We start from the raw sequence: 25313 nt of genomic DNA on the forward strand, positions 1-25313 counted from the left end.
CGTGTTTTTTCTTTGTTTGTTAGCAGGAGTAGCAGCAGTAATAGCTCAGTGGAGTTCAGAAGGTCAGGAAAAATGCAGCTTGAGATCCTAGTTGTTTTGCAAGGCCCTTTCACTTTCCTTATCCACTGTAGCTGAGTTCAAGCCTCAGAGTCATTTATCCTTTGTTTTTCCCCAGTTTGACTTTTTTTTTTCTAGTGTCTTGTTTTAATTCACTTGTTTCTTTTTTTTTAAATTTTATTTATTTATTTTTGGCTGCGTTGGGTCTTCGTTGCTGTGTGCAGGCTTTTCTCTAGTTGTGGCGTGCGGGGGCTACTCTTTGTTGCGGTGCACGGGCTTCTTATTGCGGTGGCTTCTCATGTTGCGGAGCACAGGCTCTAGGCGCGTGGGCTTCAGTAGTTGTGGCACACGGGCTCAGTAGTTGTGGCTCGCAGGCTCTAGAGCACAGGCTCAGTAGTTGTGGCACACGGGCTTAGTTGCTCTGTGGCATGTGGGATCTTCCCGGACCAGGGCTCAAACCCGTGTCCCCTGCATTGGCAGGCGGATTCTTAACCACTGCGCCACCAGGGAAGTCCCCCAGTTTGACTTCTTTAAGCTCATTTCTTTCAGCCTGTTGAGTTTCTGCAGCCAACTGGAAACTCATGAATAACTGTTCAAAATCAAACAAAACCAAACAAAAAACAACCTAAGGCCTTACTCTACGAGGGCCTCTTCCCAGAAACCTTCCAGCCTTAAACCTATCGTCTGATATCAGCTGCGAGACTCTTGACTCTTTGGTGGTGCGCCCTGGTCTGTTAATCACTTCACCTGTGCTCGCCTTGTCCCGCCAACAAGCCTGCAAAAGGCAGGAGCCACGCCATCCAGGTCTCCTTTCCAGTTTCCCGGTAAGTTGAGGCTGAGGGCCCAGCTGAGTGCTGGGCACACGGAGAGGTCTCGCCGGATGCTGATTCGGTGGGCTCTGGGAGCTTTTGCTGGTGCTCTTTCAAATTTCATTGCGTTAAGAGTTTAATCAATTTTAAGTAAACAGGGCAGAAGCCACTGGCCTCTTGGAGATTCCCTGGGGTGTTCTTCTCAATACCCAAGGACGGGGCAGGAGACTCTGCTGTTGATCCATGGCTCTTTCCCAAGCAGAACTACCTGATGTGGCTTCTTTCTTGCCTCTCCTTGGCTATCCCTTAACCATCTGCTCATCTCCTCTCGGGCAGAGATGAGGGCGTCTTCCATCCTACCTCTAGGCACACGGGCCAACACGTACCACATGCAGCATTTGGGCCGCTGGCTATGTGAAGGTGTCTTTTACCTTCACTTGGCTTTTGACAAGCCGGAGGGGAAGTGACGCATAGACTTCTGTGGGACCCGCTTGATTCTTCATCCTTTACCAGGACACTGAAAGGGAGAGAGGCGGTTTCTCTGCTGTTTCTCCCTGCAGGGAGAGAGCGCTCTGACCTACGACAGGCGGCACCCACTCATCTGAGCCAGCTGGCTGTTTGACCTGACAGTCACATGCGCTGGTACTGTTATCACTGCTCTCTTCCGAAATAAGCATCCTCATCCCCCGTTCCCTTCCTCCAGCTCTCTCCCGGTCGGTAGCAATATTCATTCCAGGGAGTTTGGTTTTTCAGAATTGGAGTCAGAGGCTGCTACCCCACTGAGAGCCAAGGGGGTGTTTGAACAGAAATAGGGCACTGGGCTCTCCCTTAGAACCAGGGGAGTATAAGGGCTTCTATAATGAGGGGGTTAGGGGATAGTCAGGGGCTCTGGTTCAGTTCTGGGGCGCCAGGCCTTTGGGGGATGCTGGAAGAAGGCCCTACATGGAGGCATCAGGTGGGGTGTTGCCAAGAGCTCAGCCTTGGAGTCAGGCAGCAAACCCAGCTCTCTGTCATGGGCCATGTGGGCCGTTATGGGTCTTCTCTGGGCCACCAGGTCCACATCTGCAAAATAGGCATAGTGTTGCTTACCTCCTAGAGTTCTTGTGAGCTAGTAGGTACCTAATAACTTTATTCATTCATTTATTCATTATTTCCATAAACATTCATTCAACGCCTGTAACAGCGTGAGGTGCCAAAGATGCAAGACAGGTGTGGTTCTGACTCACTGAGCTAACAGACTAGACCAGGATGAGAAAGACAAAAATACACGTTAAAAATGGGCAAATAAATAAAACTGTTATTTCATTCATTGTTGATATTGTTCATTTTAAAATCTTATTTAAAAAATACTGTGTATTCAAAAAATATTGTATATTCATATTGCTAGTAAGTTGTGATTAGGGCTATGAAAGCAGGAGATAGATGCTGAGTTAGAAAATGATAAGAAATATCTAGTATGGAGAAGGTGGTCAGGGAGGGCTGCTCGGAGGAGGTGACCTTCCTTTCCTTCCTCTCCCTTACATGGTAGGGTAGGGAATGTTACAGTGCAAGGTTTTGGTTTTTCTCTGAAGAGGAGCTTAGAGACGAATGCTACTGGTGGAGAATAAGAAATAACTAATGATGTCACAGGATGGGAGGAGACGATGATGACAAAGCTCTTTGTGTCGTTAGCATAGCATTTCACAAGCATCGCTGTGAAGAGCTTCACAGATTTTGTCTTTTACACCCACCTTGTGAGATGGGCAGGGCCCACACAGTCTTCTCCACTTTACAGATGAGGGAATGAGCTTGGAGAGATTGTGTAACCGCTCAGAGTTCCAGCAGCAGGCGGTGGAGGGCGGTCTGGGCGTCTTGGCTGCTGTCGGAAGGAGGGCCCTCAGTTGTGGCCCCTGGCATTACATTTAGACCCATGCTTCTCAGCGTTGGCTGCATATTGGAATCACCTGAGGAGGTTTAAGACCTAATAACTCCTGGGTCTCACTCCCAGAGATCCTGATATCATCAGTCTGGGTGCGGCTTAGACATTAGGAGTTTTAAAATCTCTCCAGGTGATTCCAATGCAGCCAGGGTTGGAAAGCATTGTTTAGACCCTCAAGGAGCTGCTGCCATTAATGAGCACGTTCTGGAGAGCCAGCTGGGCAGGGAGCGCCAAGGTGAGGACCCCAGCAGGGAATGCAGCATCCTGTTCTTAATAGAGATTTCGGTCATTAACAATAATAACAACAACAGTAATGGGGAAGGCCCTGCACCTAGACTGTTGCCCGCTGCACTGATGTTTCTGCAATGTACTTCCAGCTAGAAATTGGCCAGTGCTTCTATAACAGTGGCCCTTGAGAGAGGCGTATTTGACAACTAGATCCGAGGCACCACAGCCCTTAACCAGCTTGGGAGTGACGCTGGCCTAGTGGCAATTGAAGCGGCTCTGAAGTCACTGAAGAATCTCAGGGAAAGGCTTCGTTTGTCCAAGTGTGGCTTTGGATAGGTTGTCCATATTCCTGCGGGCACAGAGTAATCACTGTTTCATCTCCCTGAAGTGACTCTGTGTTTCCCCATCCTTGGGGAAAGGATTAACAACTGGGTCAACCACAGCATTTCTTTTGACGGTTGGGGGTCTGATCTGTGTTCAAGTTCCCCAGACCCTGAGCTGTTTTGATTGACCTTTATTAGGAAGAAAATCCTGTTTCCAGATTCTCACAGCCTGATAGACTTGACTGGACCACCTTGGCCACTGTCACTCCAGCAAATGGTAGCCCCGCAGCTTTGGCCGAGGTTGTCCATCTCGAAGCCAAGGGCCTGTTTGCCTCTCCCCAGCGATGCTGGCACTGGGAATTGCACCTATTGGCTGGGCCCCCCATGTGCTGCCTGGCCTCACCCTGGACCCCACCCCTCAAGACCGGAGGGTCCGTCGTGGGATGCTGTGGGATCGGAGGTGTGTCTGAGCTGGGCCTTTGGAGAGAAGGCAGCTGCTATAAGGGATTCTTCTGTTTTCTGTCTCTAGCCCTGGAGCAGCTGCTGACAGAGCTGGATGACTTCCTCAGGATTCTTGACCAAGAGAACCTGAGCAGCACAGCTGTGGTGAAGAAGAGTGGCCTGGCCGAGCTCCTACGGCTTTACACCAAAAGCAGCAGTGAGTGTGGCCGGGGCCTTAGTAAAGAGGTCCCCGTGGAAGCAGGACGATGGTTGTACGTGTGTTAGAGCTGCCATAATGACACCCCACAGACTGGGTTGAACAACAGAAACGCACTTTGTCACAGTTCTGGAGGCTAAAAATCAGGATTGGTTCCTTCTGAGGCCTCTCTCCTTGGCATGTCGATGGTCCCCTTCTCCCTGGGTCTTTACACCATCTTTCCTCTGTGTGAATGGCGGTGTCCAAATTTCCTCTTCCTATAAGGACACCATTCATACTGGATCAGGGCCCGCCCCAGTGGCCTCATTTAATGTTAATTATGTCTTTAAAGACACTTTCTCCAAATACAGTCACATTCTGAGGTATTCAGGGTTAGGACTTAATTCATGCATTTTGAGGGGGACATAGTTCAGCCCGTAACAATAGTGCAAGAGTGACGGGATGTGTACGGCAGCCCCAGGAGTTTCTGAACACTCAACACAGTAGCCCACGAAGAGCACTTTTCCTTATGGTTGAAAGTAGAGAAGGGATAATAAACTGGTATAATCATAGCTAATGCTTAATTGAGCACTTCCCGCCCGCACATGTATTGCTCGGGCTTCATCTTCAAGACACCCCTGTGGGGTTGCTGCTGTTATTACAGATGAGGAGACTCAGGCCTGGAGAGTGTAAATAACTTGCCCAGTGTCATACAGCCCAAGGGAAAACAGGAAAACATTGTTTTAAGACTTTGTAAATCACAGAACTGTGAGTTCATTGGTTTTCTATCTTCTTAATTGAGCTAGATTTTGTATCCAGTCAAGTACACAGATCTTCAGGAGTTGGTTCAGTGAGTTTGTTTATTTTTTTCGTTTTTTTTTTTTTTTTTTTTTTTTTTTTTGCGGTACGCGGGCCTCTCACTGTTGTGGCCTCTCCCATTGCGGAGCACAGGCTCCGGACGCGCAGGCCCAGTGGCCATGGCTCATGGGCCCAGCTGCTCCGTGGCATGTGGGATCTTCCCGGACTGGGGCACGAACCCGCGTCCCCTGCATCGGCAGGCGGACTCTCAACCACTTGCGCCACCAGGGAAGCCCAGTTCAGTGAGGTTTGACAGCTGTATGCACCTGTGCACCCACCACCCAAAATAAGGCGTAGAACATCTCTATCATCCCAGAAAATTCACTCTTGCCCCTTCCCAGGGCAAGAATTCCTCCCTAGCCCCACCCCAAGGCAACCATTTTTCAGATTTCTACCACCATTGATTAGCGGTGCCCATTCTGGAGCTTCCTATGAATGGAATTGGGTGGTTTGTGCCTTGGGTCTGGCCTCCGTCACTCCATGCTGTGGACTGAATGGTGTTCCCTTCTGCGAATATACTGCAATCTGCTCGTCCATTCACTGCTGATGGACATTTGGGTTGTTTGCAGATTTGCGCTAATATGAATAATAAGGCTGCTTTGAACAGCCTTGTACAAGTCTTCTTGTGGACATACGGTTTCATTTCTAGCACAGGTGTTTTTTTTTTTAAAGAAACACCTTCTTGTGAAGTCATAACAGTTTAGTCGAGTTTATTTTTATATCGGATGTTTGAGAATTGAAAGTGATATTTTGGGGACAGTAAGGGACAGTAAGAGGACATCTAATCCATCTGTCTCACAGTAGGAATAGCCCAGATCCTTGCCAGGGAGGGAAGTGCACCTTCTTTGGCCATCACAGTCAGGGACTCCTCCCTGACATCCAGCCTGCGTCCACTGGGCTACATTTCAAAGTCCCGTTTCCTTTTTTTTTTTGTTCCCTGTGGAATTAGTTCCTATTGTCTGAAGATCAGAGAAGTCATGAAGCTGGAGCATGTTGCTATATGCCCGGCAGCCTTCTCTTCCGTCGGCATAATCTGGCTCCCCTAGCCTTTCATCAGAGGGGTTTTCCGGCAGCCCCTTCATTGCCTTTGAGCTCTACAGGCTCCTCCTAGCTTTGTAGTGAGCATCTGCTGACCTGCCTTGAGTGCTGGTCAGTAGCACATCAAAGGTGGGATGAGCAGACGGGAAATCCCCATTACAAAGCAGGTAAGTTACAGAGGGATGAATCACTCCACAGAAGGACTCATCGGTGGAATTCTTTACAGAGCACACTCCCAGGCCATTTAGATGTGCTCCAACCTGCGAATGTTTAATGATAAAGAACACCTTTGTTGGGAATTGAGAAACACCCCTGTGATGGCGTCTGACCTCTGCTTCTTGGTTCTCACCACTCCATCAGGGCTCCCGGTGTGGGGTCCCCTTTGTGGTCTAGTGTGGCTTCCTGTAGGGTGACCTCTGTTTCACCTTTGATGTGTGTATGTTCTGCTCTCATAAAGTCAGGCCTTCCCCACCCTTGCTCTCTGCAGTTTGTAGGGTTGCAGGAGCTGCTGAGAACGGGTCGGGGGCCCCCCAGTGTGAATTGCCCCCAGAGCACACCCAGACCACCGATAAAATGCGCATAGCCGTACCAAGGCCTTCGGCTGTCACTTCTGTTCTCCAGGTCAGTGCCCACGGATGAATAGCCACTGTTTTCGAACTTCCCCTCTGGTCCTCTTTGCACCCTCTCGGATGGCAGAGTGGTTATAACAGCAGCTCACACTTTCTGTGCTCTTACCATTTCCCAGCCCCGTGCTTAATGAATGAAATGACTTGGATTATGTCATCTAACCCCGTCCGAAGGCAGTGAGGGAGTTGCTGTCCCCATCTTACCAACAAGGGAACTGAGGTTTGGAAAGTTACTTTAGGCACATGGCCATGCGTGGCAGAGCCCAGGCTTGGGCCTGGGCCAGCAGACCTAACCATTACGCTCCCCTCCTCTCTCCACGGTCCAGATGAGTCTGTACCAGGTTAATTATGCTGCACGGGATAGAATCCAAAGCCCCTTAAATTGAACGCGTTGGTCATTTTCTCTCAGCTTCCCATGCCTGCCTCACTGTGTATCTTCCAGAGAATTAACTCAGCCTGACGGGACTTACAGGTGGAGGCAGGATGATCATTTCAAGATAGGCTGTGGTCTCCACTGGCTGAGCTGTTGTTTACTTCAACACATTTGGGGCAGAGCGTGCGTGTGTGTGTGTGTGTGTGTGTGTGTGTGCACTTTTCAAATGGAATTTTCCATTTTCCGATCTTCAGTGTATTACTGAATTTTCCACTCTCTTTGCCTTTTGTCTAGGTGGTAAGGTCAAGACATGGATTGAGGTCTGTCTATTGGGGGCCCGATATTTTTTCCTGTCTTAACCTTGTGGGCCCCCCAGTACCCTGCTCAGAGACTCTGGGAACATTTCAGGGCTGCCCCTGTGATGGGAAATGCTTCAAACGTTCAGTCTATGCAGGTGTAGTAAGAGGGTCCGGGCCCCTCCTCCCTACCCCTTCCCACCACCCTCTTCAGAGAAGGGTCGTTCCCCCAGGATCCACACACTTGCTCAAAGCACCATGAGCTCTCCTTTCCACCGTACCTGTAGCTGCTGTCATTTCCCACATACCTGTGCGACTACCGAATCTGGGTCTGCCCCCTCTCCCTCTCCCTCCCCCGATCTGGTGAGTTCACAACGGCAGAGACAATGTCTGTTTTGTTCTCTGCTGTATCCCCAGCACCTAGTACAGTGCTGGTGCTCAGTGCACTTCTGAAAATGAATGAGACAATGATGGAAATTCTCCAACCCGAGGCTGCTGCCTCCCAGACCTGGGACAGCTCATCAGGCTTCTCTTTCCAGGGCCAAATTCACAGGATTGCAGATGGTCCTGGGAGCCTCTTACCTACCAACTGGATGGTGTTGAGAATCAACACCTAGTCAAGCATGGCCTGCAGAGTGTCCAAGGAGGGAGACGCAGCCTGGTGACACGGCCAGTGCCAGCTTTCTCTGCAATTTACAGATCACCGTCTTGGGGGGGAAGCACCTGCTCAGAGTCTAACAGTTAAAACAATAACAACACTATCTTGCCTTTTCTTTTGTACGGGAGTGTGGGCTTAGTTAACAGTATGAAAAAAGAAAAGAATGTGAAATGAACATTAAACACTATTTACATTCCTTCACTTCCTTTTTTGATCTTTATCGGTGTCATCGGGATATTTTCACGTAGCTGTGGTTTGCCTCTGTGCTCTGCTTTGCGTTATTTTTACATTTAGAATTGCTGCCTGTGCACATTTCCCTGTGTTGACAGTTCTCATACTTTTTCTTTCTTTCTTTCTTTCTTTTTTTTTTTTGCTTTTCTGAAACATGATCCTTTAACTGTGATTTTTGGATATCTTTGTAAACAGCAGACATAGAGCTACTTTGTGATTTTTCACAGGTGGGTAGTGTCCATCCATGGATGAACAATAATATTCAACCAGCCCCCTATTCGTGGGCATTTAAGTTTTGTTCTTAAAAAAAAAAAAACCTCATATAATATTGCAGTAAACACCCTCAAATAAAATTTTGTTTACATGCTGGAGTTTATCTTCAAGATAGATTTCTGGCAGCGGAAATGTTGGGTTGCAGAATATGAACACTTAAAATTAAATTATCCTCCAAGATCACTTCCAAAATGGTTGTGCCGGTAATCCATTTACTCTTAAAGGTGACCTGCTGTTACCTATGTTGATGTGCCATGGTTTCTTTCACCATTTTCCTATTATTGAGCCTTTGAATTATTTCCCATGTTTTAGGCTTTTTTTTTTTTTTGCGGTATGCGGGCCTCTCACTATTGTGGCCTCTCCCGTCGCGGAGCACAGGCTCCGGACGCGCAGGCTCAGCGGCCATGGCTCACGGGCCCAGTCGCTCCGCAGCATGTGGAATCCTCCTGGACCGGGGCACGAACCCGTGTCCCCTGCATCGGCAGGCGGACTTTCAACCACTGCGCCACCAGGGAAGCCCTAGGCTGTGATTCTTAATCTTTGTTAGTTACAAGGTTACCTTACTTTTTCAAATTCCCTAACGTTTGAGTTTTGTACATTTGAAAATTTCAGTTAGGTAGAACTAGGCAATATTTCATCACAATTATTTTCCATACTATGCAGGCAAGAGAACTAAGGCACACAGGTTAGCTGTTTTGCTCAGAATTACTGTTAATGGCAGAGCTTGGCCGAGGCCCCCCGCCCCCCATCCCCTACCCTGTCTCCTGCTTCTCCCTGCAGAGTGCTTTAATCCTGTGCCGTGCTCTGGAGGAGGTACAGACCCAGCCCCTCAGTGGAAGTATGCAAGTTGTGGATAACTACGTTTAGACCTTGTAGTTCCCTCTGATAAGCTGCTGCGGCCCTTGGTATAGGGGTGACGTTGCTGACTGGTTCTGGTAGGGCTGGGCACCAGGGTGGCAATCCCACGGGCTGATGGAGGAAGATCCATCCAGCCGTATCCTCCTCCTGTTCCTCTGGGTTCTCAGGGCTCTGTTGACGCAGGCCTGCTGGCTGGAGTCTAGGCGGTCTGTGGTGTGGAACTGGCTGGCGCTGAACTGCCTCCTTCGCCAGGGGTTTGAATTGGGCTCTTTGGCTCTGTAGCATCATCTCCAGCCACTGGAATTTATCAGCCGCAAGTTTCTAGGAAATGCAAATTAAGAGGCACAAAGAAATGCAGGAGGATTTCTAGGAGGAGAAACACTCAGATCAGTCTCCTCTGCAGGCTTCTGAAGAAAGGGTCAAAGCCTTTCTCTGCCTAGACATGCACGGGGAAGGTGACAGCCTGTACAGAAATGTTTTTAAAGGAGGGGAAGGGCTGTGCACTGCAGGTAGAGCAGGTAGCTGCTGGTCCTGCAGGTCCAAATCCCAGCACACTCCCCACTCCAAACCCAGAGCTCAGGCCCCCACAGTGGCACCCCACCTAGAGGCCTGGGAGCTAAACTTCCAGGTCCTGAATATGACCTATCTTATATAGACCTCACTCTGATTAGCCCATGAGTGTAATTCAGACTAGGGTGAGAATGACTGATAGGAAATGTTTTACAATTTAAACAAAATGCTAGGAAACCCAGAGAAATCTCTGCTTGGTGGAATATGAGGCAGATCTTTAAGGTATGGGTGCTTTTCCACTTAAGCCTTTTATTCCCAAAGCTATCCTTCTGTATCCTCCCCTTCCCTTCCCTCCCCTCCCCTCCCCCCAGGCTAGAAAACTAACAGTCAGCAATGTGGTATTTCTTTTTTTGGAAATCTGTCAGCTCTTTCTACAGTGGACTCTTTCAATCAACTCAAAATGTTGTATGCTTTTACTGGAATCCAGGCTGATGACAATGTCTCTGAGGGGTGGAGGGGACATCCTTTCTCTCTAGAGGCCCTTTCCCTTCATGAAATCACATGAAGCCTGTGTCTTCCATCCTCCTTCTGCAGGTTCTGACGAGGAGTACATTTATATGAACAAAGTGACGGTCCACAAGCAACAGGATGCCGAGTCCCAAGACAAAGGTACGGGTCTGCCGCTGATGGAGTGGCCAGCTCCCAGGAAGGGGGCCAGTATAAGCCTTGGTCCCGTCCCACCCCTCCTTCCTCCCAGCCAGGACCACAGACAGGCCTGGTGGGGTTATTTTTGGAAGTCGCATTTTGGGTGATGCTATTTGGGGTTGATGTATTTTGGGATGTCTCATCAGGCCACCTCCTTGCCTCTTAAAGGTCTCGTGTCCCCTTCGTGGATAAGGATTCAGTCCCTAAAATCTCTCAGCGTTTCCCAGCATCGTCCCAGGAATAGGAAGTTATAATTCAGATGCTCTAAGAAAGCAGCTGTATAGGTGCTGATCCCACAGCCCCAGCTTTATGACTTTTGACAGAAGTCTGGATTTTATGAGTGTGTGTGTGTTGGGGGGGGTGATGGCGAGGAGTCGGTGATGTCAGCAGCTGCCTTAATATTCGATCGAAGGTTTTGTTCAAAGGTGATCACTTGGCAGAACATCTTACCTTCCACTGGAAGGACAGGTGGTGTCTTCCATGGCTTCTTAATCTTCTCTGTTCTGCTCTCTGCTTTTGTCTGAAAACCCTCAGGAGTGGGTCCAGCAGGACCCCAGGGAGGCCCAGAGGTTTGCAGAGCTGCCTAGCTGCAGAGGAGAGGGGATTAGAAGCCCCCGTCTCGCAGCTCTCAAGCCTGTGACTCAAAGGCAGAGGCTTAGCAAGAGGTGGGAACACAGCATCCCCAAACATTCGGTCCTGTTAAAGACTTGGCTTCAGGACATCAGCCAGCAAAGCCCCAGGGTCAGATCTGCCTGAACCTGTCTGTCCCCAGCTGGCTTGGCCACCTGCTGAAATGGTCAGGCTCAGAAGAGCCTTTGGGGCCTTTTCCTTAAAAGTGCACAGAGGGTTGGTGGCCAAGGTCCCCAGTGTGGCTTTCACCTCCTGCCCCACCACCAAGCGTGGGCTCCGCAGAAGTCCCCTGCACTAAAGCAGCCCCCGGGCCCTAGGTTGTTTGCCTTCCGGGGAAACCATGGGGTGGACAGAGGTAATCACAGGGTCGGTGCTGAGAGCAGCTCAATATAGTGACCACGGGCAGCTCCTCCACTCACTGAAGCTCTGTGGCCAGGGCGTTTTGGACATGGGGCCGGTGGAGGAGAGGGTGCGGAACCTACCAGAAACCTCAAACCAGTTCCTCCTGAGGAAACTGCCCATGGCCGATCTACCCTATTCTTGGAGGAAAAACAACACTGGCTCCAGGGACCGCCTGCCTGGGTAATTAACACCTGCCCAAATAGAACTGGGGGCTCATGTGACCAGACATTCCTGGCTACTGAGACTCCACTGCAAGCCTGGGTGCCCCTCATCAAAGCCCTCTTCTGCTCGCTTCCCACAGCGCCCGAGGAGCAGAGCCCACTGACTAACGGCGAGCCCAGCCAGCACTCCTCGGCCCCTCAGAAGAGTCTTCCAGACCTTCCGCCACCCAAGATCGTAAGTGTGGGTCCGGGACCCCTCATTTCCCTGACTTGGGTCCCGTGAAGGTCCAGTGCTTCTCGCAGGTGTCAGTCCGCCAAGCGTCTGGCATTTTCGGAGCACCTGTTGTCTGTGGGGTCCGGGGCACCGGGAGGGACGGAGACAAGTAAGCGTGCTAGCAGGTGACATCATTTGCTCAGCGCAAAGAGGAACGGCAGTGCGAGATGAGGGTCCCTGTGTGTCCGAGGCTAGGCCAGGCTCTTCACCAGCACCCCGTGAGCGGGGCCTTGTACAGACATGGGCACCAGCTCAGGCCACAGTGACCTTTCAGAAATGTAAACCACATCACACCACTTCCTGCTTGAAACCCACCAAGAGCTCTCACTGGACTTGGGACAGAACATCCACATTCCTTCACGTGGCCCCAGGGCCTACACGGTCTGGCCCAGCTGCGTCTCCAGCCTCGTTGCATCTGCTCTCCACCAGCCTCCTTTCTGTTCCTGGGTTGTCCCCTGTGGTCAGTCCTGCCTCAGGGACTCTGCAGTCCCCGGGCCCTGGCCCCTCAAAGGCTGCCCCCTCCTCCTGTCTCAGACATTCTTAGACAGACTTTCCCTGACTTACCCATGTGAGGCATCCCACCTCGGTGCCTGCCCCCATTACTGCCTGCCACGCCGCCCAGTTACCCCTCCATGTTTATTATTTGCCTCCCAGAGTAGGTGTAAGCTCCCTGGATCAGGGACTTGTCTCGTTTACTGCTTCGTGTCCTGTGTCTGCACACAGTAGGCCACACGCATGTTCGTGGATGGATGGATTTATGGACTCCTACAGACCTGGGTTCAGAGTCCAGCTCTGCCAGGTACTAGCTCCTTGACCTTGAGCAGGTTAGTTAAGGTCTCTGGCCCTCTGTTTCCTGGTGTTTAAATGAAAGGAACGTAAACATCTCTCACCTAAGCGCCTCTTATTCAGGGGGCGTGGTATTCAGTGAGGTGAGTGGTAGTTATTTACATTTTATGGGTGAAGAACCGAGAATCAGTGGGTTTATAATATCCCAGTGTCACACAGCCTTGAAGTGGCAGAACTTGAACCCAAGTTCTTTCCACGCTAGGATCTGGCTGGGAAGGATTTCTGGGACCGTGGGACTGCACGGTCACTGAGCTCCCACCAAGCCATCCATCACCGGATCCGTAGGCTCAGGTCACCACTGAGGGGGTCCCGTCCCCAGACTGGCCCCTTCATTCATGCCTTCCTGGGGGCAGTACGGTTCTGCCCGCTGCTCTCACAGCTGGTAGGGCAGGCCTGGAATGTCTGGGCAGCATCCCACTGCAGGAGCCCCTGGAGCTGGGTGACAGCTTGGCAGGGACCCTTCATCTCAGGCTGACAGACTTGATGGACTGAGCATCAGGCCCTGGGTACCCCAATATGCTGATGCCACGAGTGACTGTCATGTTCTGAGCCGCTGCCCACTCGGTGCACACAAACATGGTCCTCCCACCACCTGCCAAAAAACAGAGGCTCAGGGAGTTAAAACAACTGGCCAAGATCCCACCACTGGGAGGTAGCAGGCCCAGGATTTGTATGCAGTTTCTTGGTTTCTGGGCCACTCTGCGGCCTCCCGGACTTCAGCTCGGCTTCTTAGCCAAGTAAAGGTACAAGTCGTGTCCCTTTCCGCTGCAGGCTCCCCTCACTTTTGGCGCCGGGACTTGGGGAGGGGGCATGGCCTCTCAGCTCCCATCCAGTTGTTGCTGGTTTTAAGCAGACGGGAGGTGTTGTGGTTTTCGGGTTACGCCCCAAGCACCCCTTGCCGGATGGGGGGAAGGAGAGGTGGATGCTCTGAGCCAGGGCTGCAACTTTCCTAGCCTGAGTTCATGTGTGATTCTGACCGGGGTGCCTTTGACCTCTGTGCAGTGGGGTGCCACTGCCCACCCCACGTGGGGCAGCTAGCTGCTTAGGGGTCCACACCAGACGGGAGGGGCGTTCACCTGGTGGAGCCTCTTAGCGGTGACTCGCTCTGGAAGCCCGTGTTTGACGAACGTGGTGGTGGACTGGGAACCCAGGGTCTGGGGCCGGGCCGTGGTCACAGAGTCCGGCAGCCCCGGGACTCTGGCTGGCTTTTAGTGCTCCCTTGCTAGCCTTCTGTGACCCCGGCACAGAAGGGGGTGTGAGACGCAGGGCCTCCGATCAAGGCCAGGACTGTGGTCGTCCCCTGGAGCGGACTCCCGGCATCCGCTGTGTCTGTGGGCCATCGGGGCCAGGAGAGGCTCGAGAGGAACCTGTTGCTGCACTGGAAAGACACCACCACCCGAGATGTGTGGCCTTTCAGATGCGTGGTGACGGTTCCCGTGGACGTACTCCAGGCCGTGGGGCAACTTCCAGCAGAGCGAGCGGCCTTGGCGGTCTCCGCTCCTTGTGGAATTGCTCTGCTGAGAAGGACCTTTCCTAGGTCCCTCCTAGTTCTGTCCCAGTCGCCCACCTCCACCCCAGGGCCTTCTGGATGTGGAGTGAGGAAGGCGGGGTGCAGAACCCGGGGTCCTCCCTGCCTGCCCACACACGCCTGCTCCCCTCCAGCCTCCTCTCTGGTCAAGTCTGGCTAAAGACTTAGTCCAAGGCCCCCAGAGGAGCGGTGTCAGGGCAGAGCGGGGAACAGCTGTGTCTTCTGGCTCTCACAGGGAGGAGGAGAACCAGAACAGCAAGCAGTTGGGGAGGGAGGGAGCGTGGCAGCCTGGGCCTGGTTGGCCCTGTGACCTCTCTTCCTCGGCCAGAGAAAGCCGTGTCCCTTCCCACCCTGACCCAGGAGCTTCAGGGCGCCACGGTGGCTTGTCCTCTTGCATGCCCGGCCCCGGGCTCTCTGGTGGCTGTAGCGCAAGCTGGGCGTCTGCCTGGGGTCCTCAGTGCCCAGGGCTGGGCCGGGAGCGTGGCCTCTGTCCCAGGCTCAGCCCGTCCAACACTGGAGGGGGCAGCCAGGGGTCTGGAGCGATCTTGTGGGTGTGGCCAGTGACTCAGCAGCCGTGGTACTTCCAGGCCACGGTCTGCACAGCCAGGTGCGGCGGTTGCTTTCCGAGAGACAGACGTCTGCTGGCACCGTTGTGCTCCTGGCCTGGGCAGCCACCTCCGCCCGCCTCCCCTCTGAGGCCTGACCATGCATCGGGGCTGGACTTCTGCAGGCTGCTCTGCGGGGGCAGGGAAGGCCGTCACCGTGGTTGGTCTGGGGAGCTCGGGCTGGATCCGCTAGCCCCCACCCCGGAAGCTTCCACAGTGCATTCTGGGGCAGGTTGCTCAGAACTGCAGGGTTGCCCCAGGTCACCTGGGCCACCCCGCATCTTCAGCTCTGTGTCTCATCTAAATCAGCACTGGCCAGGTACAGCCCCCTGACCGAATCCTGCACCACCTGCTTTTGTAAATAACATTTTGCTGGAATTCAGCCACGCTTATTCATTTGTGTATATTTATGGGTGCTTTTGCACTACAGTAGCAGGGTAGAAGAGTTGAGGTCGGAGCCGCTGAATGGCCTGCAAATCCCTAAGTATTGACTGTTTGGCTCTCTACAGGTAAAGTTTGCCAATCTCTGGCAAGTCACGCTGAGCAGGGTGGCTTTCTTCCCTGTCCCTTCCTGTGAACCCTCAGTTATTTCAGGTTCCGAAGTCACACATCTTCTGCTTCTTCGTTGAATGTGCACCATCTTCATCATCATGATGATAAAGTAACTTTCCTTCATTCTTAATTCCGGGAGTTTAGGATCTCTTGCTCCTCTGATAATAGGCCATCGCGCCTGTGTAATTATGTGACTCTCTTCTGAATTGTTGGAATCGTTTTGTCCTTTAACGTGACCCAGGCCCGTATCTTTTGCCCTGGCCGCCTTGAGGACAGGGGCTGTCCTGTTCTTTAAGGCAGTTGAGCTTGCTATAAGCCAGGTCATGCCCAAATACTTCCTCTGTATCCTCCCAGAGTACACCTGTTCTTCCCCCACCAAACATGCCTACAGGCACCTTTTCTCCCTTTGATTGATATTTTTATATCTTATTTTGAAGGTTAGTGAACACTAATATTTATTATTTAATAGTGCTGAGCACAGTTTAATCCTTACAGTGACCCCATGTGACAGGTACTTCTACTCTCCCCATTTTATAGCAAAGGAACTGAGGCCCAGAGAGGTCAAGTCAGTTGTCCAGAGTCACACAGCTCGATGTGCCAGTGTCAGGATTCGAACCCAGCCCCGAAGGTCAGATTCCTGCCCCACTGCCCTATCTGCCTCTCTGTATAGATCCATTTACAGATGATTTCACAGTGAGAGGCTTGGGAGACTCTCAAGAAACACCCCCTGGTGCTCAACTCCTAGATGGGAGGGCAGGCCCCCTGTGGGGATAATGACCCAGCAGGAGTTCCCACAGGAGGGTTCAATCCCCTTCTGTCCTGTTCTAATCATGGGAATCCAGACCAGAGCCAGACCTTGGGTGCTCAGAGCTTCCCTCCGGATGGGATCCCCACGCCCTCACCAAGACAAGGGTTCCCACACCCCGTATGGGGAGTGGGGCTTCTTGGAGGCTGCAGCTGGAGGCCCAGCCCACGCAGGAAGCCTGAGCCCCAGGACCCAAAAGCAGAGACCTTGTCGGGGCCCAGGTAAGGAGACATTTTCCCCTCAGACCCCAGGAAGCAGGCTCTCAGAGGCAGCACTTCCTCTGGCTGACCGAGGGGCCAGGAGTGGCCGAGAGGAGCAGAAACGTCTCTCCAGGCCAGGGGCAGCAGAGGCGAAGGGTCATCCACTAGCAGCTACCAGATGTGTCCACCATGTGCGAGGCCCTCGCCCCGGCGAGGAGCCCGGCCGGAGGTACTGCTCGCAGCCGTCGCCCTTCCGCAGCCGGCCCGGAGCGCAGCTGGGCTGCTTAGGAAATGAGCAGATTATTCTGTTCCTTCCTGCGTGCTGTGTGTCGCACCTGCTGGGGCTGCAGGCTGCTCAGAGCCTGCCTCTGGGACTTGGGTCAGCTCTCTCGGTGTCGGGCCAGATGGAGTTCGAAGGACGTGGTATGGGAGCCAGGTGGTGGCCTGGCCTCTGCTGACCCTCCTCATGTGGACCTGTCTCAGCTTGCCGGACAGCAATCCAGTAACCTGGCTCCTGTAGGGCGCCTGGGTCGTGGAGGCCCCCAGACAACGATGACAACAGCCTCCTCGTACTGGATACGCACCAGGCCCTGTGGAAGCACCATCACGTTTTGTCTCCTTGAATCCTCGACAACTCCAGTACCATTCCTGTTTTATGAAGAGGGAAAGTGAGACCCAGAGAGGCTGTCACATACCCATGGTTAAATCTATGGACTCCTAAAGGCTGGATTCGAACCTAGTTACATTCACTCTAGAGATCATAGAAATAGATCTAGTCGCCAAGCCACAGAAGACTTGGCTCTGGGGAGCCTGGTTTTGTGCAGCAGCTGCAGGAGCATTACTCTGCCCCCGGGGGAAGCTGGGAACCGACGCCCTTGTGGTCCCTGCTGAGTACTGTCCCACGGGGGACGTGAGCCCACGCTGCCTGTTCTCCCACCATCGCCTGGGCCAGGCCTAGGGAAGCTCTCTCTGTCATAGGTCCCCCAAAGAAGCTCATTTTCCATGGCAAAGGTTTCTAGATTTCCCCACCTCCTGCCCCTGTTCCTGGTGGGGCAAGGAATCCCCAGCAGCCCAGGGGTCCGTCCGAGGTCAGGGCCCCGTCTCTCCTACGATCTCCCTGCACCCCCTTTACCTTAAGAGCCGTCCTCTGTCTTCACTTGGCACCCCCCGAAGGTCCAGGCCTGCCCCTCGTGTGGAACACGCAGCACAAGGACTTCTCAAAACCAGGACTGGGAATGCACTTCAGCTTTTGCCATTTCTGTTCTCATCACGAATATTCCCTTGACCCTCTTCAGGGATTTGTGTGGATGGACACTTACACGTTCATGACCTATATATAGTAATATTCATGCCACCATCTATCTCTCTTTTTCCTCTGCTATTGCTTATGAGATTACCTTCGTAGTCTAGTGCCCATCTTACAGATGGAATAATGGAAGAGAGAACGATGTTCATGCTCTGTTCTTCTCCACAGTTGCATATGTTTTTGTTTTTTGCGGTACGCGGGCCTCTCACTGTTGTGGCCTCTCGCGTTGCGGAGCACAGGCTCCGGACGTGCAGGCTCAGCGGCCATGGCTCACGGGCCCAGCCGCTCCGCGGCATGTGGGATCTTCCCAGACCGGGGCATGAACCCGTGTCCCCTGCATCGGCAGGCAGACTCTCAACCACTGCGCCACCAGGGAAGCCCTGCATATGTTTTTTATTCTACTCAAATTATGCTCATTCACCCTCATGCCATGTAAGAAATGCTGGGTGGTCCTGTCCTCTGAGCATCCTTCCTTGGTCCTAAATGTTCATCACACCCTCCACGCTCCCATGGAGCTCTGACCTTGTCTATTAAAGCACTTGATAAGGAGCTGTGAGCACCTAGTTAAGACTTTCTCAGGACTGACTCCTGACCGTCTGGATGTGTCCCTCAGCTAGTCCGTGGGAGCCATCCAGTATCTGCTGAGCAAATGATTGAACTTGTTATGGGAGAAGTTTGGGAGTTAGAAGCCAGGTCCTCTTCCTCTGTGTACCCCGATCAGCCCTTTGTAGAAAGTGTATTCTATGCAGAAGCCATCATAGCTACCATGACAGCCTGACTCCATCTGGCCTTTCAAGTGTGTTATGTCATGATGTGTACAATGGTATTGTGTGTGTGGTGGGCATCGGAGCCTCATTCTGCAGGAGGCGGGGGGAATGCTGAGGCTTGGTGAGGTTAAGCAACGCACCCACAGCCCTCCAGCTGGATGCAAACCAAACACTGTGGATGGGGTGGCTGATGGGAGTCACGATAATCCCCGTTCTCCCTCTCGACTTGCTTGACGTCCAAGCTGGGCATTTTTTTCTTCTGGTTCCCTCTCCTTCCACCCAAAGGGTTAATTCCAAGTTGTTCCCAGTGTATCGTATCTGAAAATGTTTGTTTTATTTGTTCATACCACAGATTCCAGAACGGAAACAGCTCTCCACCCCAAAGATCGAGTCTCCAGAGGGTTACTATGAAGAGGCCGAACCATATGACACATCCCTCAATGGTACATCCTGGGGACGGGGCTTGGAGGGGGTCCAGTCACTTCCTGCACGGAGGCCAGTGCCAACTCCCCTGGTGGTGACCGGCACACTTACCCTGGCTAGAAACACAGGGCAGCCTGGGTGGCTCTTACTAGAGAGCGTGGCCCGAATTGAGAACTGGCCACAGAGCGTTTGGCCTCTGGTCTGCTGGGGAGCTGAGACCTACAGCAGACCCAACCCACCCACAAGGAGGGGCTTGGGGTGGTCCACAAGGAGCTGGTTTACTGTGTCTGATGCCTTCTGTGGTCCTGCCTGGATGTTGCTGGATTCAGCACAGAAATGTGACAAAGAAGAGGTGTGTTGGCCGAGAGGCACAAGGCCCCGTAAGCAATGGAAATGTGGTCAGGCTGAGCCAGAGCCCAGTTTCCAGGTTCTTTCGCTGGACTAATAGTCACTGGGCTCCCACCATGTACCCAGCATGCTTCTAGGAATCAGGAGCTCAGCAGCACGCAGGATTCAGTGGGGTTCAGTGGTCACGGCACTTAGATTCTGAGAGGGAAGAAGACAGACAGCAAATAAACATAGGATGTGTCAGGTGGTGATAACTTGTCAGGATGGAAAGCTGCAGGGGCTGGGTTGGGGCAGGAGAGGGATTTTATTTTAGATTAGGGAGGGCCTCTCTGATAGCATGACCTTGAGCAGATTCCCAAATGAAGTGGGAACTGGGTGGAGCTGATACCTGCAGGAAGAACTTTCTAAACAGCACAGTATGTGCAAAGGCCCTGAGGCAGGAGAGCCCTTGGCATGTTTGGAGGCCATTGTGGCAGGAGCAGGTGGGGTTGGGGGAGGGAGATGGGAGATGGGGACACAGAAGCAGCTGTAGGCCTTGGTAACGACTTCGGCTTTTCTCTGAATAGACTTTTCTCCAGCCTTTGGAGGGGAGGGTTGTTTGTAGCTGACCTAACTTAGGTAGATGGGCTTTGCTATGGGGGCAGGGCTCATCTGTCTGTGAGGCCCTTTGCTATGGGGGCAGGGCTCATCTGTCCTCGGCCAGTGGTTCTCAGCCTGATGAGGTTGGATCAGAAATAGAAATGCTCTCGTTGTGGGGATTCTATAACACAGAAAGGCCTTGAAGGTTCTGGAAGAAAGATGGTTGTGACCCCATTCTCCCAGGTAGCTGGACTCTGGTCCCCTCACTCTGCCTTTCTCACCTCCTTCTCTTTCCTTCCTTTGTAAGTGAAAGGTCTTTGAAAGCATAAAGCAACTTGCAGATGTCAGCAGTAAGGATCCCTGGTGGTGGGAATGAACTTGGCCGACGGGGGGACCTTGTTGGTGTCACAAAGAACTGGCCCTGGGATGAGATGGGACCAGTCACCTGGAGCCACATGGGATTCTTGTCCTCTTTCTTCACACTTTACCTACTGTCTGCGGTCCCGGGAACTGTGTGGGAGGTGAGGGCTTCTTTGGCCCAAAGGAATTTTATCCTAAGAGTCTGGTTTTGTGGACAGACATCACTTAGCTTGCGAGGTGTTGCCAAGTCAGCGGCCGGACTGTGATTTCAGACTGGAGCTGAGAGCGCGGTGGGGCTGTCTGGGTGCGTCTGGAAGGTGGGAGCAGTGACTCACCCCGGGGAGCACCTCCATGTGTCTGAAGCCCATCTCTCTCGGGTGTGGCCTGTGCCAGCCGGGGCCTGCCTCCCAGACGCTCCCGGGGGCCTGTTGGTGGGGCAGACACTTCATCTCGACACAAACAAGCAGTCAGAAGGATCCCGGTGTTTGTCTCTCGACTGGGAGTTCATATTGGTTTTATCCAGAACTGGGGGTGGGGGGGGTGGGGGGGAGGGGTCATCACAAGGTCAGGAAGGAGGGTGGGGAGAAGCCCAGTTGCCTTTGTCCCCTGCCAGCCCGAGGACGGAGGATGACTTGTGGGGAGCTGGTCATACTTACCACGAAGAGGGGGCCTCCCCTGCATCATAAGCTGGCCTGCCCTTGGTTCCTGCCTGCTGTCCCCCACACCTGTTTGACCAGTGGGACGCACAGGTCACAACAGCAGAAATGACCATTGGACTTCCGCCCCTTGCTCCTCTACTTCTTTGTCCAACAGCGATTTTGCTGACTTCCTGAAAAAGACCAGTTGCTTGGCCTCTTGGCCTGCTTTATCAGCAGTCCACTCACTGCTTCCCTGGGTCAGGTCCTCTCTCTGAACAAGTTTAGTAAGTGCCCTGCCGGCCTGTGCAGGAGCTATTAGGTAGAGCTCCTGCATTGCTGGTGTCTCCTGCTAGAGACGGTAGACATCAGTAACGGCAGCTGCTGTAACAAACAAGCCCTCTTGCAGCTTAGAGTAACCCAATGCAGATCTGATTCTCACTCACGGAATAGTTCAGCTGGGCGTTACTGGTCAGCAGGCTGCATCCAGCGTGAGCTCGGTCACCTTCTGAGGCCACAGAATCCACCACAAAGAAAGGGTGGAGAACCTCTATGTGCTCCTTAAAGGCACCAGGCAGAGTGACACCCAGTGCTTCTATCCACATTCCATTGGCAGCAGGAAGTCACATCTCTGGATGGGAAGGGGCTGGGAAATGATGTCCTTGGCCAGGCTGGGGTACACCTGACAAGCCCACATCTCCAATGGGAATGCACTAACTTCTGGTGGGAGGGCAGCCGCGTCGCCACATCTCTTTGTGTCTCTACATCTGGGTCTGCCGCTCTCTTCATCTTCTCTCTCTTCCTCTTGCCTTTGTCTGTCCTTCTGGATCCCACACAGATCATTCTGGCAGATTTCCCCCCAGTGGAGTCCCCAGGTGGGTACAGGTACCTGAAGGAGTCGTTTACGCCACAATCACCTTGGGTACTGCTTGTCCCAGAGCGGGAATGCCGGTGATCCCATCTGCTGCCTGGCCCTCTCTGAGGCGGGGTGCATGCCCCGAGGGTGGCTGCCGCCCTCTTCCCGTCCTCTTGCATGGGTTCTGCACGCGCACGCCGTGTGCTGTCCCTCTGCAGACCCCTGCCTGTAGCCTCCAAACAGATGGCTAGAGGATGCAGAGCGTGGCATGGCTGTCCTGCTCTCTGTTCCCGAGGACATGCCACAGGACACAGTGGGTGCAGTCTCCACCTGGGGACAGCAAAAAGGGGTTTGGAATTATCTGAGCATCCTGCCTTTCACTCCTGTTCATCCTGCAACCTCTAGAAGCCAAGTACCTGTTTAAGAATACCCTACATTTATGGTTGGGCCGTGATCACTCTTTTTTTTTTGCGGTACGCGGGCCTCTCACTGTTGTGGCCTCTCCCGTTGCAGAGCACAGGCTCCGGACGCGCAGGCTCAGCGGCCATGGCTCACGGGCGCAGCCGCTCCGCGGCATGTGGGATCTTCCCGGACCGGGGCACGAACCCTGTCCCCTGCATCGGCAGGCGGACTCCCAACCACTGCGCCACCAGGGAAGCCCCGTGATCACTCTTAGAGATAAATAAAATGGTCAATACATTTGCCCTAGATTTCCTCCAAGCTGTTCCCCATCGCCCTTGGAGGCAGAGGGGCGGATGTTAGAATTCTCCATGGAACATGTGGGGCAACCCCAGAAGCACAGAACAGCCGGGGGCGGGGAGGAGGGGGGCGGGATTCGGCCAGCTTCTTCACACTAATCTCTGTAGCCTCGCTTATTAACCTTTATCACTGAAAGAGCTATCCCAGTGACTACATCATTCTTATTTCATTTATTGTGCAGTGCTGACAAGGGGTACATTTTTTACAGAATCACCCTGATCCTACCACCAGATCAAACCAACTATTTTGAGTTCTCTCTGAGCCTTTCAGTACTGTTCTCTTTGTATAGATAATTTTAATTGTGCTTTCTCACTTACCATCTTATCTTAAGGAGATTCTCAAGTTGCAGACTAGTCTTCAGAGCTTTCACTGATTACGGGTGCACGGTACGCTGGATGAAATCAGACTTTCCTGAGTCTCCTTCTGCTGACTGTTCAACAGTACTTGAAGAAATATCTTAATGCATGTAACCTTCCCCACTTCCTTCCTTTTTTAAAAACTAGTTTCTTAGGATCAACTCCCAGGACTGGGATTATTGGGTCGAAGGGTGTGAATGTTCTTATGGCGCTCGAAACAGCAGGCTGACAGGTTGTTTCCTGAGAGGCTGGCGTTCATTTATATTGCCACCAGCCATACGAGAGAGTTCAGGGTCCCCTACTGGGTAGCACCACTATTTTCAGTCTTTGTTTATTTAATAGGTATAAAATTGTGAACTATGCAACTTTTTTATTAAGCCAGGAAGGGGAGTAGTATCACACTGCTTTTCAAGAAGACTGATATTAAAATAGTCAAGGTATTATTTTTAAAAATATTAAAGCAAAATAAAACACATTTTCACTGGCATTGTAGCCAGAGTAACTGTGGCCGTGGCCTCATTCTAATTCAAATGCGCTTCTGTTTTCTTAGTATTGCAGGAACCTAGCTATGCAGGTAGTTTAAGAGGCTTCTGGAGAAGAGAAGATGGGGGACCCATGGGCTGTCTCTTTTCTGATGGGTAATGTGGAGAAGAAAGAGAGGTTCCATTCACTCTGACTCAAGGGGACAGAACGTGTCTGTAGAAGTCACAGGGAAGTAGATGTGACTTTCTAACTGTTAGAGCTGCCCAGTAATAGAAGGAATTGTCCAGCAGTCGGGCGGTATGAGCTCCCCGTCCACGGGGGGATTCAAGCAGAGGCTGGGGCAGGGTTACGACAGACAGGATTCCGGTGCTGAGCCAGGGGTTGGACCTGGATCCTGAGGTTCTCCTTTCTCCGTGTCCTGCATTTCGGGGTTTGATTGACTGATTTTTTTCTGCACCTAGTTTTTGTTGGCCTTGAATAGCGCAGTGAGGCCTGGGGAACAGAGAAATTCTTGCAGGGTGGTGGAGGCGGAAACCGAGGCATGCAGAGCGGGCACAGGATCGGGTGCAATTTGGTGCGTTTTGGGATTCTTTTAAACAGAATAAAAACGTGAGGGTGGCTCATTGCTAGAAAGGAAGGGTAGCAGGTGGGGATGGGCAGAAGATGCTAAGCTCGTGACGGGAGGTGCTTTGTGGGGAGGGAAAGAGAACGGAGCCTGTGGAAGATAAGCTGATTTTCCAGCAGGGCTGCAGATTGTGAGGAGAGCCTTCAGGAGTGCGAGGGTGGCCGCCTTCCCCGGAGGGCCAGCTCCTGCTGCTCCCAGGACAGAACCAGGGACAGGGCAGGCCCAGTGGGCCGCTGCTGGAGGCTCGCCCAGCTCTGGGCTCAGACGGCGACCCTCTCCTCCTGGACCCTCAGAAGCGATCTCATCCTTCAGCGGAGGAAATGGAGGCCCCCAGCAGGGGCACTGGACCTCTCAAGAGCAGGCGTGTGAGGGCCGCGTCTGGTCAGAGGTTTCCACAGGGTCTGAGGCGACAGGATTTGAGGAGGAAGAGGGAGACTCCTGGTTTTATGTCACCTGCGTCTGCGGCCGGAGGCAGCATCCAAGGCGCTTTGCTCAGGGGTTTGGGGGCCGGAAAGTCCGCCTGGGTGTGTGGTTGGTGACTGTGGGCTGGTCCAAGGGCACGGAGGGGGCGGGGTGGCCTGGGGACCACTGGCTGCCCCTGCCTGCTCCCCTCCCTCCCGAAGGAGCAAAGCCTGTTTCGGAACATCCCCTGCCCGCTGGAACTGTGACGGAGGGCTCTTCCTTGCAGAGGACGGAGAGGCCGTGAGCAGTTCCTACGAGTCCTACGACGAGGACGAAAGCAGCAAGGGCAAGTCGGCCCCCTACCAGTGGCCCTCGCCCGAGGCCAGCATCGAGCTGATGCGCGACGCCCGCATCTGTGCTTTCCTGTGGCGCAAGAAGTGGCTGGGCCAGTGGGCCAAGCAGCTCTGCGTGATCAAGGACACCAGGCTCCTGGTGAGTGTCCTCTCCCCGGAGTGGAGGTGCGGGTGGTCCCTGATGCCAGGTGCTTAGAGCCTGTCGCGTCAGGGGGTTTCTGCTTCTCCCCAGCAGAGCTTCGTGTGCGAGGATGAACGTGCTTTCCCTTAAGTAGGAAGGACTAGTACTTTCAGCAGGCTTTCAAAGGGGTCTGTGACGACTGCCCCCTCCCCTCCCCACCGATCCCATCCCACAGATATTTTTTCCGGGGATCTTTTTGTCCCCTGGTCTGTGGGCTACTTCTTCTTTACAGTCCTTTTGGGGCGGAGCCTGCTGCCCAGGCAGGTGACTGATTATAAGAGGAGACCCATAAGGGAATCAGGAGATAGTACTCTGACCACAGCCCCGTTTCTTGTTACTTTAAATTAAAATTTGGTTTTATGTCCCAGTGTGAAGTTCCATGGAGTCATTATAAACACCCTTCTTCACTGGTTACAACCCGCCCTGCTGCGCGCAGGTGTTTTCCAGGTAATCCTGTTAAGCAGCCCCGTAAAGCACCT

The 25313-nt window shown here is 52.8% G+C and overlaps 1 protein-coding gene across 12 annotated transcripts in view; it reads left to right on the forward strand.

Annotated features, from left to right (window-relative positions):
• Nucleotides 1-25313, forward strand: part of AFAP1L2 (actin filament associated protein 1 like 2) — a 98711-nt gene that overhangs the window by 56875 nt on the left and 16523 nt on the right. For 10 of the 12 annotated variants that reach the window (XM_060286326.2, XM_070043892.1, XM_070043893.1 and 7 more), the window contains 5 exons: nucleotides 3865-3993; nucleotides 10288-10362; nucleotides 11732-11826; nucleotides 18827-18917; nucleotides 24587-24792. In XM_060286326.2, coding sequence (XP_060142309.1) covers nucleotides 3865-3993; nucleotides 10288-10362; nucleotides 11732-11826; nucleotides 18827-18917; nucleotides 24587-24792 — 596 coding nt within the window. Of the gene's footprint in view, nucleotides 1-3864; nucleotides 3994-10287; nucleotides 10363-11731; nucleotides 11827-18826; nucleotides 18918-21657; nucleotides 21742-24586; nucleotides 24793-25313 lie in introns of all 12 variants that reach the window. The other 2 variants (XM_060286333.2, XM_070043896.1) reach the window with 2 other exon arrangements.

This window comes from Globicephala melas, chromosome 16 (assembly GCF_963455315.2).
Source record: "Globicephala melas chromosome 16, mGloMel1.2, whole genome shotgun sequence".
NCBI classification, from domain to species: domain Eukaryota; kingdom Metazoa; phylum Chordata; class Mammalia; order Artiodactyla; family Delphinidae; genus Globicephala; species Globicephala melas.